At 50.0% G+C, this 16,902-nt stretch overlaps 1 protein-coding gene across 1 annotated transcript in view; it reads right to left on the bottom strand.

Annotated features, from left to right (window-relative positions):
* The window catches only part of LOC134966849 (uncharacterized), a 188,840-nt gene that overhangs the window by 15,545 nt on the left and 156,393 nt on the right, over positions 1 to 16,902 (bottom strand). The window contains exon 23 of the mRNA XM_063943893.1: positions 16,192 to 16,305. Coding sequence (XP_063799963.1) covers positions 16,192 to 16,305 — 114 coding nt within the window. The remainder of the gene's footprint in view (positions 1 to 16,191; positions 16,306 to 16,902) is intronic.

The raw sequence follows: 16,902 nt of genomic DNA, 5'->3' as shown, positions 1-16,902 counted from the left end.
TTCCTTCAGGATCCGGCGTTCAACCGCCATGCCGTCAAACGCAGCCGCGGTAAGTCTTGGAACAGACAGGGCCCCTGCTGCAGCAGGTCCTGTCTGAGCGGCAGAGGCCATGGTTCCTCTGAGATCATCTCTTGAAGTTCCGGGTACCACGCTCGTCTTGGCCAATCCGGAACCACGAGTATAGTTCTTACTTCTCGTTTTCTTATTATTCTCAGTACCCTTGGTATGAGAGGCAGAGGAGGGAACACATAAACTGACTGGTACACCCACGGTGTCACTAGAGCGTCCACAGCTATCGCCTGAGGGTCCCTTGACCTGGCGCAATATCTCTCTAGTTTTTTGTTTAGGCGGGACGCCATCACGTCCACCTGTGGCCGTTCCCATCGATTTACAATCAGCGTGAAGACTTCTGGATGAAGTCCCCACTCTCCCGGGTGGAGGTCGTGCCTGCTGAGAAAGTCTGCTTCCCAGTTGTCCACTCCCGGAATGAACACTGCTGACAGTGCTAGTACGTGATTTTCCGCCCATCGGAGAATCCTTGTGGCTTCTGCCATTGCCATCCTGCTTCTTGTGCCGCCCTGTCGATTTACATGGGCGACTGCCGTGATGTTGTCTGACTGGATCAGTACCGGCTGGTGTAGAAGCAGGGATTTTGCCTGACTTAGGGCATTGTAAATGGCCCTTAGTTCCAGAATATTTATGTGTAGGGAAGTCTCCTGACTCGACCATAGTCCTTGGAAGTTTCTTCCCTGTGTGACTGCCCCCCAGCCTCGAAGGCTGGCATCCGTGGTCACCAGGACCCAGTCCTGTATGCCGAATCTGCGGCCCTCTAGAAGATGAGCACTCTGCAGCCACCACAGCAGAGACACCCTGGTTCTTGGAGACAGGGTTATTAGGCGATGCATCTGAAGATGCGATCCGGACCATTGGTCCAACAGGTCCCACTGAAAGATTCTGGCATGGAACCTGCCGAAAGGAATTGCTTCGTAAGAAGCCACCATCTTTCCCAGGACCCGCGTGCAGTGATGCACCGATACCTGTTTCGGTTTCAGGAGGTCTCTGACTAGAGATGACAGCTCCTTGGCTTTCTCCTCCGAGAGAAATACTTTTTTCTGGACTGTATCCAGAATCATACCCAGGAACAGTAGACGTGTCGTCGGAACCAGCTGTGATTTTGGAATATTCAGAATCCAACCGTGCTGGTGTAGCACCTCCTGAGATAGTGCTACTCCCACCAACAACTGCTCCTTGGACCTCGCCTTTATTAGGAGATCGTCCAAGTACGGGATAATTAAAACTCCCTTTCTTCGAAGGAGTATCATCATTTCCGCCATTACCTTGGTAAACACCCTCGGTGCCGTGGAGAGTCCAAACGGCAGCGTCTGGAATTGGTAATGGCAATCCTGTACCACAAATCTGAGGTACTCCTGGTGAGGATAGTAAATGGGGACATGCAGGTAAGCATCCTTGATGTCCAGGGATACCATGTAATCCCCCTCGTCCAGGCTTGCAATAACCGCCCTGAGCGATTCCATCTTGAACTTGAATTTTTTTATGTATGTGTTCAAGGATTTCAAATTTAAAATGGGTCTCACCGAACCGTCCGGTTTCGGTACCACAAACATTGTGGAATAGTAACCCCGTCCTTGTTGAAGTAGGGGCACCTTGACTATCACCTGCTGGGAATACAGCTTGTGAATTGCCTCTAGCACAGCCTCCCTGCCTGAGGGAGTTGTCGGCAAGGCAGATTTTAGGAACCGGTGGGGTGGAGACGCCTCGAATTCCAGTTTGTACCCTTGAGATACTATTTGCAGGATCCAGGGATCCACCTGTGAGCGAGCCCACTGATCGCTGAAATTTTTGAGGCGGCCCCCCACCGTACCTGGCTCCGCCTGTGGAGCCCCACCGTCATGCGGCGGACTTGGAAGAAGCGGGGAAGGACTTTTGCTCCTGGGAACCTGCTGTTTGTTGCAGCCTTTTTCCCCTACCTCTGCCTCTGGACAGAAAGGACCCGCCTTTTCCACGCCTGTTTTTCTGAGTCCGAAAGGACTGTACCTGATAAAACGGCGCCTTTTTAGGCTGAGGGAACATGGGGTAAAAATGCTGACTTCCCAGCAGTTGCTGTGGAAACTAGGTCTGAGAGACCATCCCCGAATAACTCCTCACCCTTATAAGGCAAAACTTCCATGTGCCTTTTGGAATCTGCATCCCCTGTCCACTGGCGAGTCCATAAGCCTCTCCTAGCAGAGATGGACAATGCACTTATTTTAGATGCCAGCCGGCAGATCTCCCGCTGTGCATCTTTCATGTATAAGACTGAGTCTTTTATATGCTCTATGGTTAGCAGAATAGTGTCCCTGTCAAGGGTGTCAATATTTTCTGACAGGGAATCTGACCACGCAGCGGCAGCACTGCACATCCATGCTGACGCAATAGCTGGTCTAAGTATAATGCCTGAGTGTGTATATACAGACTTCAGGATCGCCTCCTGCTTTCTATCAGCAGGTTCCTTGAGGGCGGCCGTATCCTGGGACGGTAGTGCCACCTTTTTAGACAAACGTGTGAGCGCTTTATCCACCCTAGGTGGTGTCTCCCAACGTGACCTATCCTCTGGCGGGAAAGGGAACGCCATTAGTAACTTCTTAGAGATTACCAATCTTTTATCAGGGAAAGCCCACGCTTCTTCACACACTTCATTTAATTCTTCTTATGGGGGAAAAAATAAGATTTTACTTACCGATAAATCTATTTCTCGTAGTCCGTAGTGGATGCTGGGACTCCGTCAGGACCATGGGGAATAGCGGCTCCGCAGGAGACAGGGCACAAAATTTAAAAGTTTGACCACTAGGTGGTGTGTACTGGCTCCTCCCCCTATGACCCTCCTCCAAGCCTCAGTTAGGATACTGTGCCCGGACGAGCGTACACAATAAGGAAGGATTTTGAATCCCGGGTAAGACTCATACCAGCCACACCAATCACACCGTACAACTTGTGATCTGAACCCAGTTAACAGTATGACAAACGTAGGAGCCTCTGAACAGACGGCTCACAACAATAACAACCCGATTTTTTTGTAACAATAACTATGTACAAGTATTGCAGACAATCCGCACTTGGGATGGGCGCCCAGCATCCACTACGGACTACGAGAAATAGAATTATCGGTAAGTAAAATCTTATTTTCTCTGACGTCCTAGTGGATGCTGGGACTCCGTCAGGACCATGGGGATTATACCAAAGCTCCCAAACGGGCGGGAGAGTGCGGATGACTCTGCAGCACCGAATGAGAGAACTCCAGGTCCTCCTTAGCCAGGGTATCAAATTTGTAGAATTTTACAAACGTGTTCTCCCCTGACCACGTAGCTGCTCGGCAGAGTTGTAATGCCGAGACCCCTCGGGCAGCCGCCCAAGATGAGCCCACCTTCCTTGTGGAATGGGCCTTGACAGATTTAGGCTGTGGCAGGCCTGCCACAGAATGTGCAAGTTGAATTGTGCTACAAATCCAACGAGCAATCGTCTGCTTAGAAGCAGGAGCACCCAGCTTGTTGGGTGCATACAGTATAAACAGCGAGTCAGATTTTCTGACTCCAGCCGTCCTTGAAAATAAGAATTTACTTACCGATAATTCTATTTCTCGGAGTCCGTAGTGGATGCTGGGGTTCCTGAAAGGACCATGGGGAATAGCGGCTCCGCAGGAGACAGGGCACAAAAAGTAAAGCTTTAGGATCAGGTGGTGTGCACTGGCTCCTCCCCCTATGACCCTCCTCCAAGCCTCAGTTAGGATACTGTGCCCGGACGAGCGTACACAATAAGGAAGGATTTTGAATCCCGGGTAAGACTCATACCAGCCACACCAATCACACCGTATAACCTGTGATCTGAACCCAGTTAACAGTATGATAACAGCGGAGCCTCTGAAAAGATGGCTCACAACAATAATAACCCGATTTTTGTAACTATGTACAAGTATTGCAGATAATCCGCACTTGGGATGGGCGCCCAGCATCCACTACGGACTCCGAGAAATAGAATTATCGGTAAGTAAATTCTTATTTTCTCTATCGTCCTAGTGGATGCTGGGGTTCCTGAAAGGACCATGGGGATTATACCAAAGCTCCCAAACGGGCGGGAGAGTGCGGATGACTCTGCAGCACCGAATGAGAGAACTCCAGGTCCTCCTTAGCCAGGGTATCAAATTTGTAGGATTTTACAAACGTGTTTGCCCCTGACTAAGTAGCCGCTCGGCAAAGTTGTAAAGCCGAGACCCCTCGGGCAGCCGCCCAAGATGAGCCCACCTTCCTTGTGGAATGGGCATTTACATATTTTGGCTGTGGCAGGCCTGCCACAGAATGTGCAAGCTGAATTGTATTACACATCCAACTAGCAATAGTCTGCTTAGAAGCAAGAGCACCCAGTTTGTTGGGTGCATACAGGATAACAGCAAGTCAGTTTTCCTGACTCCAGCCGTCCTGGAACCTATATTTTCATGGCCCTGACAACATCTAGCAACTTGGAGTCCTCCAAGTCCCTAGTAGGCGCAAGGCACCACAATAAGCTGGTTCAGGTGAAACACTGACACCACCTTAGGGAGAGAACTGGGGACGAGTCCGCAGCTCTGCCCTGTCCGAAAGGACAAACAGATATGGGCTTTTTTGAGAAAAAAACCACCAATTTGACACTCGCCTGGCCCAGGCCAGGGCCAAGAGCATGGTCACTTTTCATGTGAGATGCTTCAAATCCACAGATTTGACTGGTTTTAAACCAATGTGATTTGAGGAATCCCAGAACTACGTTGAGATCCCACAGTGCCACTGGAGGCACAAAAGGGGGTTGTATATGCAATACTCCCTTGACAAACTTCTGGACTTCAGGAACTGAAGCCAATTCTTTCTGGAAGAAAGTCGACAGGGCCGAAATTTGAACCTTAATGGACCCCAATTTGAGGCCCATAGACACTCCTGTTTGCAGGAAATGCAGGAATCGACCGAGTTGAAATTTCTTCGTGGGGCCTTCCTGGCCTCACACCACGCAACATATTTTCGCCCCATGTGGTGATAATGTTGTGCGGTCACCTCCTTCCTGGCTTTGACCAGGGTAGGAATGACCTCTTCCGGAATGCCTTTTTCCCTTAGGATCCGGCGTTCCACCGCCATGCCGTCAAACGCAGCTGCGGTAAGTCTTGGAACAGACATGGTACTTTCTGAAGCAAGTCCCTTCTTAGCGGCAGAGGCCATAAGTCCTCTGTGAGCATCTCTTGAAGTTCCGGGTGCCAAGTCCTTCTTGGCCAATCCGGAGCCATGAGTATAGTTCTTACTCCTCTACGTCTTATAATTCTCAGTACCTTAGGTATGAGAAGCAGAGGAGGGAACACATACACCGACTGGTACACCCACGGTGTTACCAGAACGTCCACAGCTATTGCCTGAGGGTCTCTTGACCTGGCGCAATACCTGTCCCGTTTTTTGTTCAGACGGGACGCCATCATGTCCACCTTTGGTATTTCCCAACGGTTCACAATCATGTGGAAAAACTTCCCGATGAAGTTTCCACTCTCCCGGGTGGAGGTCGTGCCTGCTGAGGAAGTCTGCTTCCCAGTTTCCATTCCCAGAATGAAACACTGCTGACAGTGCTATCACATGATTTTCCGCCCAGCGAAAAGTCCTTGCAGTTTTTGCCATTGCCCTCCTGCTTCTTGTGCCGCCCTGTCTGTTTACGTGGGCGACTGCCGTGATGTTTTTCCCACTGGATCAATACCGGCTGACCTTGAAGCAGAGGTCTTGCTAAGCTTAGAGCATTATAAAATTACCCTTAGCTCCAGTATATTTATGTGGAGAAAAGTCTCCAGACTTGATCACACTCCCTGGAAATTTTTTCCTTGTGTGACTGCTCCCCAGCCTCTCGGGCTGGCCTCCGTGGTCACCAGCATCCAATCCTGAATGCCGAATCTGCGGCCCTCTTGAAGAAGAATCATCATTTCGGCCATTACCTTGGTAAAGACCCGGGGTGCCGTGGACAATCCAAACGGCAGCGTCTGAAACTGATAGTGACAGTTCTGTACCACGAACCTGAAGTACCCTTAGTGAGAAGGGCAAATTTGGGACATGGAGGTAAGCATCCCTGATGTCCCGGGACACTATATAGTCCCCTTCTTCCTGGTTCGTTATCACTGCTCTGAGTGACTCCATCTTGATTTGAACCTTTGTAAGTGTTCAAATTTTTTTAGATTTAGAATAGGTCTCACCTAGCCTTCTGGCTTCAGTACCACAATATAGTGTGGAATAATACCCCTTTCCTTGTTGTAGGAGGGGTAATTTGATTATCACCTGCTGGGAATACAGCTTGTGAATTGTTTCCCATACTGCCTCCTTGTCGGAGGGAGACCTTGGTAAAGCAGACTTCAGGAGCCTGCGAGGGGGAAACGTCTCGACATTCCAATCTGTACCCCTGGGATACTACTTGTAGGATCCAGGGGTCCTGTACGGTCCCAGCGTCATGCTGAGAGCTTGGCAGAAGCGGTGGAAGGCTTCTGTTCCTGGGAATGGGCTGCCTGCTGCAGTCTTCTTCCCTTTCCTCTATCCCTGGGCAGATATGACTCTTATAGGGACGAAAGGACTGAGGCTGAAAAGACGGTGTCTTTTTCAGCAGAGATGTGACTTAGGGTAAAAACGGTGGATTTTCCAGCAGTTGCCGTGGCCACCAGGTCCGATAGACCGACCCCAAATAACTCCTCTTCCTTTATACGGCAATACACCTTTGTGCCGTTTGGAATCTGCATCACCTGACCACTGTCGTGTCCATAAACATCTTGTGGCAGATATGGACATCGCACTTACTCTTGATGCCAGAGTGCAAATATCCCTCTGTGCATCTCGTATATATAGAAATGCATCCTTTAAATGCTCTATAGTCAATAAAATACTGTCCCTGTCAAGGGTATCAATATTTTTAGTCAGGGAATCCGACCAAGCCACCCCAGCTCTGCACATCCAGGCTGAGGCGATCGCTGGTCGCAGTATAACACCAGTATGTGTGTATATACTTTTTATGATATTTTCCAGCCTCCTGTCAGCTGGCTCCTTGAGGACGGCCCTATCTATAGACGGTACCGCCACTTGTTTTGATAAGCGTGTGAGCGCCTTATCCACCCTAAGGGGTGTTTCCCAACGCGCCCTAACTTCTGTCGGGAAAGGGTATACCGCCAATAATTTTCTATCGGGGGGAACCCACGCATCATCACACACTTCCTTTAATTTATCTGATTCAGGAAAAACTACAGGTAGTATCTTCACATCCCACATAATACCCTCTTTTGTGGTACTTGTAGTATCAGAAATATGTAACACCTCCTTCATTGCCCTTAATATGTAACGTGTGGCCCTAAAGGGAAATACGTTTGTTTCTTCACCGTCGACACTGAAATCAGTGTCCGTGTCTGTGTCTGTCGACCGACTGAGGTAAAAGGACGTTTTAACGCCCCTGACGGTGTTTGAGACGCCTGGACAGGTACTAATTTGTTTGCCAGCCGTCTCATGTCGCCAACCGACCTTGCAGCGTGTTGACATTATCACGTAATTCCATAAATAAGCCATCCATTCCGGTGTCGACTCCCTAGAGAGTGACATCACCATTACAGGCAATTTGCTCCGCCTCCTCACCAACATCGTCCTCATACATGTCGACACACACGTACCGACATATAGCACACACACACAGGGAATGCTCTGATAGAGGACAGGACCCCACTAGCCCCTTGGGGAGACAGAGGGAGAGTTTGCCAGCACACACCAAAGCGCTATATTTTACAGGGATAGCCTTATAATAAGTGCTCCCTTATAGCTGCTTTTATAAAATCACAATTTCGCCAAATTTTGCCCCCCCTCTCTTGATTTAACCCTGTTTCTGTAGTGCAGTGCAGGGGAGAGCCTGGGAGCCTTCCTGACCAGCGGAACTGTGTGAGGAAATGGCGCTGTGTGCTGAGGAGATAGGCCCCGCCCCCTTTTCGGCGGGCTCGTCTCCCGCTTAAAAATGGATTCTGGCAGGGGTTAAATATCTCCATATAGCCCCGGAGGCTATATGTGAGGTATTTTTTGCCAAAAAAAGGATTTTCATTGCTGCCCAGGGCGCCCCCCCCCAGCGCCCTGCACCCTCAGTGACTGCCGTGTGAAGTGTGCTGAGAGCAATGGCGCACAGCTGCAGTGCTGTGCGCTACCTTTAGAAGACTGAGGAGTCTTCTGCCGCCGATTCTGGACCTTCTTCTCTTTTCAGCATCTGCAAGGGGGCCGGCGGCGAGGCTCCGGTGACCATCCAGGCTGTACCTGTGATCGTCCCTCTGGAGCTAATGTCCAGTAGCCAAAGAAGCCAATCCATCCTGCACGCAGGTGAGTTCACTTCTTCTCCCCTAAGTCCCTCGTTGCAGTGATCCTGTTGCCAGCAGGACTCACTGTAAAATAAAAAACCTAAGCTAAACTTTTCTAAGCAGCTCTTTAGGAGAGCCACCTAGATTGCACCCTTCTCGGCCGGGCACAAAAATCTAACTGGCTTGGAGGAGGGTCATAGGGGGAGGAGCCAGTGCACACCACCTGATCGGAAAGCTTTACTTTTGTGCCCTGTCTCCTGCGGAGCCGCTATTCCCCATGGTCCTTTCAGGAACCCCAGCATCCACTAGGACGATAGAGAAATATATATTTTCAATGCTCTGACAACGTCCAGCAACTTGGAATCCTCCAAATCGCTAGTAGCCGCAGGCACCACAATAGGCTGGTTCAGGTGAAACGCTGAAACCACCTTAGGCAGAAACTGAGGACGCGTCCGCAGTTCTGCCCTGTCCGAATGGAAAATCAGATATGGGCTTTTATACGATAAAGCCGCCAATTCTGACACTCTCCTGGCTGAAGCCAGGGCCAGTAGCATGGTTACTTTCCATGTAAGATATTTCAAATCCACCGATTTGAGTGGCTCAAACCAATGGGATTTGAGAAAATCCAAAACTACATTAAGATCCCACGGTGCCACTGGGGGCACAACCGGGGGCTGTATATGTAGTACTCCTTTTACAAAAGTCTGGACTTCAGGAACTGAAGCCAATTCTTTCTGGAAGAAAATCGACAGGGCCGAAATTTGAACCTTAATGGACCCTAATTTGAGGCCCATAGACAATCCTGTTTGCAGGAAATGTAGGAATCGACCCAGTTGAAATTCCTCCGTGGGGGCCTTCCTGGCCTCACACCACGCAACATATTTTCTCCAAATGCGGTGATAATGTTGTGCAGTCACCTCCTTCCTGGCTTTTACCAGGGTAGGGATGACCTCTTCCGGAATGCCTTTTTCCCTTAGAATTCGGCGTTCAACCGCCATGCCGTCAAACGCAGCCGCGGTAAGTCTTGGAATAGACACGGTCCCTGCTGAAGCAGGTCCCGTCTTAGAGGTAGAGGCCACGGATCTTCCGTGAGCATCTCCTGAAGTTCCGGGTACCAAGTTCTTCTTGGCCAATCCGGAGCCACGAGTATCGTTCTTACTCCCCTTTGCCGTATAATTCTCAGTACTTTTGGTATGAGAGGCAGAGGAGGAAACACATACACTGACTGGTACACCCACGGTGTTACCAGAGCGTCCACAGCTATTGCCTGAGGGTCTCTTGACCTGGCGCAATACATGTCCAGTTTTTTGTTGAGGCGGGACGCCATCATGTCCACCATTGGTCTTTCCCAATGGACCACAATCATGTGGAAGACTTCTGGATGAAGTCCCCACTCTCCCGGGTGCAGATCGTGTCTGCTGAGGAAGTCTGCTTCCCAGTTGTCCACTCCCGGGATGAACACAGCTGACAGTGCTAACACATGATTTTCTGCCCAGCGAAGAATCCTTGCAGCTTCTGCCATTGCCCTCCTGCTTCTTGTGCCGCCCTGTCTGTTTACGTGGGCGACTGCCGTGATGTTGTCCGACTGAATCAACACCAGCTGACCCTGAAGCAGAGGTTTTGCCAGGCTTAGAGCATTGTAGATTGCTCTTAGCTCCAGTATATTTATGTGAAGAGACGTCTCCAGGCTTGACCACACGCCCTGGAAGTTTCTTCCCTGTGTGACCGCTCCCCAGCCTCTCAGGCTGGCATCCGTGGTCACCAGGACCCAGTCCTGTATGCCGAATCTGCGGCCCTCTAACAGATGAGCACTCTGCAACCACCATAGCAGAGACACTCTTGTCCTTGTGGACAATTTTATCCGCTGATGCATCTGCAGATGCGATCCGGACCATTTGTCCAGCAGATCCCACTGAAAAGTTCGTGCATGGAATCTGCCGAATGGAATCGCTTCGTAAGAAGCTACCATTTTTCCCAGGACTCTTGTGCATTGATGCACAGATACTTTTCCTGGTTTTAGGAGGTTCCTGACTAGATCGGATAACTCCCTGGCTTTCTCCTCCGGAAGAAATACCTTTTTCTGAACAGTGTCCAGAATCATCCCTAGGAACAACAGACGTGTCGTCGGGATCAGTTGGGATTTTGGAAAATTCAGAATCCACCCGTGTTGTTGGAGCACTACTTGGGTTAGTGCTACTCCGACCTCCAGCTGTTCTCTGGACCTTGCCCTTATCAGGAGATCGTCCAAGTAAGGGATAATTAAGACGCCTTCTCTTCGAAGAAGGATCATCATTTCGGCCATTACCTTGGTAAAGACCCGGGGTGCCGTGGACAATCCAAACGGCAGCGTCTGAAACTGATAATGACAGTTTTGTACCACGAACCTGAGGTACCCTTGGCCTGTTGTAGGAGGGGTACCTTGACTATCACCTGCTGAGAATACAGCTTGTGAATGGCCTCCAATACCGTCGCCCTGTCGGAGGGAGACGTTGGCAAAGCAGACTTTAGGAAACGGCGAGGAGGAGACTTCTCGAATTCCAACCTGTAACCCTGAGATACTACCTGCAGGATCCAGGGGTCCACCTGCGAGTGAGCCCACTGTGCGCTGAAATGTTTGAGGCGACCCCCCCACCGCCCCTGAGTCTGCTTGTAAGGTCCCAGCGTCATGCTGAAGCCTTTGTAGAAGCCGAGGAGGGCTTCTGCTCCTGGGAAGGAGCTGCTTGTTGCAGTCTCTTACCCTTTCCTTTGCCTCGGGGCAAATAGGAATGTCCTTTTGCTCGTTTGTTCTTATAGGAACGAAAGGACTGCGGCTGAAAAGCCTGCGGCTTTTTCTGCTGGGAGGTGACCTGGGGTAAAAAGGGGGATTTTCCGTCCGTTGCCGTGGCCACCAGATCCGATAGACCGACCCCAAATAATTCCTCCCCCTTATACGGCAATACTTCCATATGTCGTTTGGAATCCGCATCACCTGACCACTGGCGCGTCCATAAACTTCTTCTGGCAGATATGGACATCGCACTTACTCTTGATGCCAGAGTGCAAATATCTCTCTGTGCATCTCGCATATAAAGAAATGCATCCTTTAACTGCTCTATAGTCAGTAAAATACTGTCCCTATCCAGGGTGTCAATATTTTCAGACAGTGACTCCGACCAAGCCACCCCAGCACTGCACATCCAGGCTGAGGCGATTGCTGGTCTCAGTATAACACCAGTATGTGTGTATATACTTTTTAATGTATTCTCCAGCCTCCTATCAGCTGGATCCTTGAGGGCGGCCGTATCAGGAGACGGTAACGCCACTTGCTTTGATAAGCGTGTGAGCGCCTTATCCACCCTAGGAGGTGTTTCCCAGCGCGCCCTAACCTCTGGCGGGAAAGGGTATAATGCCAATAACTTCTTTGAAATTAGCAGTTTTCTATCTGGAGTAACCCACGCTTCATCACACACTTCATTCAGTTCCTCTGATTCAGGAAAAACTATCGGTAGTTTTTTCACACCCCACATAATACCCCCTTTTTTGGTACTTGCAGTATCAGAGATATGCAAAGTCTCCTTCATTGCCGTGATCATATAACGTGTGGCCCTACTGGAAAATACGTTTGTTTCTTCACCGTCGACACTGGATTCAGTGTCAGTGTCTGGGTCTGTGTCGACCGACTGAGGTAAAGGGCGTTTTACAGCCCCTGACGGTGTCTGAGACGCCTGGACAGGTACTAACTGGTTTGCCGGCTGTCTCATGTCGTCAACCGACTTTTGTAGCGTGCTGACACTATCCCGTAATTCCATAAACAAAGCCATCCATTCTGGTGTCGACTCCCTAGGGGGTGACATCACCATTACAGGCAATTGCTCCGCCTCCACGCCAACATCGTCCTCATACATGTCGACACACACGTACCGACACACAGCAGACACACAGGGAATGCTCTGATAGAAGACAGGACCCCACTAGCCCTTTGGGGAGACAGAGGGAGAGTTTGCCAGCACACACCCAAGCGCTATAAATATATATAGGGACAACCTTAATAAGTGTGTTCCCTTTATAGCAGCTCAAATATTATAAATATCGCCAATAAGTGCCCCCCCTCTCTGTTTTTACCCTGTTTCTGTAGTGCAGTGCAGGGGAGAGTCCTGGGAGCCTTCCTCGCAGCGGAGCTGGGCAGGAAAATGGCGCTGTGTGCTGAGGAGAATAGGCCCCGCCCCCTTTTCGGCGGGCTTCTTCTCCCGGTTTTTTTGGAACCTGGCAGGGGTTAAATACATCCATATAGCCCCAGGGGCTATATGTGATATATTTTAGCCAGAATAGGTATATTACATTGCTGCCCAGGGCGCCCCCCCCAGCGCCCTGCACCCTCAGTGACCGCTGGTGTGAAGTGTGCGGAGAGCAATGGCGCACAGCTGCAGTGCTGTGCGCTACCTCATGAAGACTGAGACGTCTTCTGCCGCCGGTTTCTGGACCTCTTCTCTATTCGGCATCTGCAAGGGGGTCGGCGGCGCGGCTCCGGTGACCCATCCAGGCTGTACCTGTGATCGTCCCTCTGGAGCTAGTGTCCAGTAGCCTAAGAAGCAAATCCATCCTGCACGCAGGTGAGTTCACTTCTTCTCCCCTAAGTCCCTCGTTGCAGTGAGCCTGTTGCCAGCAGGACTCACTGAAAATAAAAAACCTAACAAACTTTTTCTAAGCAGCTCTTTAGGAGAGCCACCTAGATTGCACCCTTCTCGGCCGGGCACAAAAACCTAACTGAGGCTTGGAGGAGGGTCATAGGGGGAGGAGCCAGTACACACCACCTAGTGGTCAAACTTTTAAATTTTGTGCCCCGTCTCCTGCGGAGCCGCTATTCCCCATGGTCCTGACGGAGTCCCAGCATCCACTAGGACGTCAGAGAAACTACGGGTAGTTTTTTCTCCCCAAACATAATACCCTTTTTAGTGGTACCTGGGTTTATATCAGAAATTTGTAACACCTCTTTCATTGCTTCAATCATGCAACGAATGGCCTTAGTGGACATTAGACTAAACTCATCGTCGTCGACACTGGTGTCAGTATCCGTGTCGACATCTGCGTCTGCCATCTGAGGTAGCGGGCGTTTTAGAGCCCCTGATGGCCTTTGAGACGCCTGGACAGGCACGAGCTGAGAAGCCGGCTGTCCCGCATTTGGCATGTCGTCAAATTTTTTGTGTAAGGAGTCGACACGTGCACGCAATTCCTTCCATAAGTCCATCCACTCAGGTGTCTGCCCCGCAGGGGGTGACATCCCTTCTATAGGCATCTGCTCCGCCTCCACATCATTATCCTCATCAAACATGTCGACACAGCCGTACCGACACACCGCACACACACAGGGAATGCTCTAACAGAGGGCAGGACCCACCAAAGCCCTTTGGGGAGACAGAGTGAGAGTATGCCAGCACACACCAGAGCGCTATATAATGCAGGGACTAACCGAATTATGTCCCCTATAGCTGCTGTTATATATACTGCGCCTAAATTTAGTGCCCCCCCTCTCTTTTTTACCCTTTTCTGTAGTGTAGACTGCAGGGGAGAGCCAGGGAGCTTCCTTCCAGCGGAGCTGTGAGGGAGAAATGGCGCCAGTGTGCTGAAGGAGATAGCTCCGCCCCTTTCTCGCGGACTATTCTCCCGCTTTTTTATGGATTCTGGCAGGGGTAATTATCACATATATAGCCTCTAGGGCTATATATTGTGGTATTTTTGCCAGCCAAGGTGTTTTTATTGCTGCTCAGGGCGCCCCCCCCTAGCGCCCTGCACCCTCAGTGACCGGAGTATGAAGTGTGTATGAGGAGCAATGGCGCACAGCTGCAGTGCTGTGCGCTACCTTGGTGAAGACTGATGTCTTCTGCCGCCGATTTTCCGGACCTCTTCTTGCTTCTGGCTCTGTAAGGGGGACGGCGGCGCGGCTCCGGGACCGAACACCAAGGCCAGTTCCATGCGGTCGATCCCTCTGGAGCTAATGGTGTCCAGTAGCCTAAGAAGCCCAAGCTAGCTGCAAGCAGGTAGGTTCGCTTCTTCTCCCCTTAGTCCCTCGCTGCAGTGAGCCTGTTGCCAGCAGGTCTCACTGTAAAATAAAAAACCTAAATATATACTTTCTTTCTAAGAGCTCAGGAGAGCCCCTAGTGTGCATCCAACCTCGGCCGGGCACAAAATCTAACTGAGGCTTGGAGGGGGGTCATAGTGGGAGGAGCCAGTGCACACCAGGTGACCTAAAAGCATCTTTAGTTGTGCCCAGTCTGCTGCGGAGCCGCTATTCCCCATGGTCCTTTCGGAGTTCCCAGCATCCACTAGGACGTCAGAGAAATAATGTGTATTCAGTTTATATCACTGATTGGTTAGAGCTGTACTGGTACCAGACATTCTGCATGGTTTCAGCAGTAAATAAGATTCCATCAGTCCAATGGACGCCCCGGTGCTGGATGTACAATCTGATTGGTCGCTATGAACAACATCACCAGTTCTAAAAATCTCCCACCATAGTAAATTTACCCCACTGTCATCACGGAGACAAACTTGGCTCTGATAGCGAGATGCCCTATTTAGCACCATTACGGTCACGCCTAACCCCATCCCTGAGTAAACTGGTCACAACGAAATGCGTTGGATGGTTCAGTGCTGCAACCTGAGTGTCACCATTTTGGAAGAACCGTCGGCTGGGACTGAGTACAGTCTGAGATGCGGGTTGAGGTCTCACGCTATGAAACCGTCCGGTGTTTTTGGTACTCATTTTCAGATATAAGCTATGCTATATCCAGTGTCGCATTCAAGGGTTGTATGAAGGAACCACCGGGGTATACGGAATAACATACGCTAATAAAGTACACATAATATATACTCTTTATATTACACCCTTCATGCGTTTTCCGGACATGTGTGTAGAAATATATGGATATTTAGTGGACAGCCTGTTGGCTCTGGTATTACAAGTTACAGTCACCGGGGATAACTAGACCTCGTTAGTAGAAATGGTCAAATAGATTGAAAGCATAAAAGACGCATTTGCCTGAGAAAGCAGACGTGATCGGCGAAACGCGCTGAACGCCAAGTGAAGGTTTGGTATTATTGGGTAGTACCCCCTTTCCCCGGCCCCTGTCACTCAGTGCTCACTGTTCTTCTCTCTCTTCCTCTTTTTGGAAAACACAACCCAAAATGAAAACATGTGAGTATACAGAAGGAGCCCTGCTCATCTATCCCTTTAATCAGGATTAACTCAGCCAGGGCAGATGGATTTAATCCCCTGCTGTAATGACTTAATCCCCTGCTGTATTGTTCTCTCTGTATTGTATTGCAGCTGAGAACAATAGATGAAAGGTTTATGCTAATAAGCCTTGGTGCACCATGGCACAGCAGAGAAGGCTAGATGAACATGGCTCCATCTGTACCTCTCTATTCCTCGCCATGATTATCACCCCAACCAGGGGCCGGGTGTAATGTAGTGCGAGACGGCCGGAGCTCTGAGATTCTGGCACAGTGCGTACGTTTTTGTTAAAGCGGCAATCCTTTATAAGGCAAAACCAACTTGGATTTACCGTGTAAATAATTGCCACTTTAAAAAAAAAAACTACGTACGTGTTCGTCCGGAACCTCGGAGCTCCGGGCGCCTCGCACCGCATTACACCCGGCCCCTGGTCTGTATGTGCCGGGACAGTCTTGGTATCAATTACTACATTACCTGGTAATGGCTCATTGTAGCTGCAGCACCTAATCACTGAGGGGGGATAATCTTCATGATGCATCGCTACAGCTACTGTAGCCGAGGAAATGCCCCACGTCAGGTGAGGCGCAGGGTCCTAGAGAGAACACTACACTGTACCTCCACTTACCTTTAGCACAGGGCCATATTGGATAAAATGGCGCATTAAATACTTGTCGGAAACATCGCTGGGCAATCCGCCTATCCACACGCAGTCGGTTATCAAGCATTTCCCAAATCCCACCTGTGGACAACAAAGGGGACAGGACGTGAGATGGAGTAGCTGGACATTGCGGGAGCTTTTCATTCAAACCTCTCTCATGATACAGATGCAGCCACGCTCCGTTCTGCCGCCTATTCGCCGCAATGCTGGTGCGACTTCTGTGGCCGCGACTATGATGCGCAAAATAGAGTAATAAGGCTGCGAAAAGTCACAACCCGGTGTACTTAGTGGCACCCGCAGCACGCCGCGACACGTGTACCCGTGCTGCGAGCTGGACGTAGCTGGATACATCTGTAATTGCTTTATGCTCTTTTTATACAGGATATAATGATACGGAACACAAGTGCATTTTTTACCTTTAAAACACAAACACGTCTTAAATATAAATACATTTAAACACGTCACAGACTATTAAATACATCTCTAAATCACATCAATATTTGCTGTAGCCACCTTTTGCCTTCAACACAGCATTAATTCTTCTAGGTACACTTGCACGCAGATTTTAAAGGAACCCAACAGAGAAGTTGCCAGAGGGGAGCAGTGTGCGCTGTAGAGGGGGACAGGCAGCTGTTTTTTTTTTTTGTTGTTTTTTTAACACTGTGGATGCCCACTCGG

Source organism: Pseudophryne corroboree, chromosome 10, assembly GCF_028390025.1.
Source record: "Pseudophryne corroboree isolate aPseCor3 chromosome 10, aPseCor3.hap2, whole genome shotgun sequence".
Taxonomy (NCBI): domain Eukaryota; kingdom Metazoa; phylum Chordata; class Amphibia; order Anura; family Myobatrachidae; genus Pseudophryne; species Pseudophryne corroboree.
Note: the sequence above shows the minus strand (reverse complement) of the source record. Positions and strands in the feature narration are given on the sequence as shown.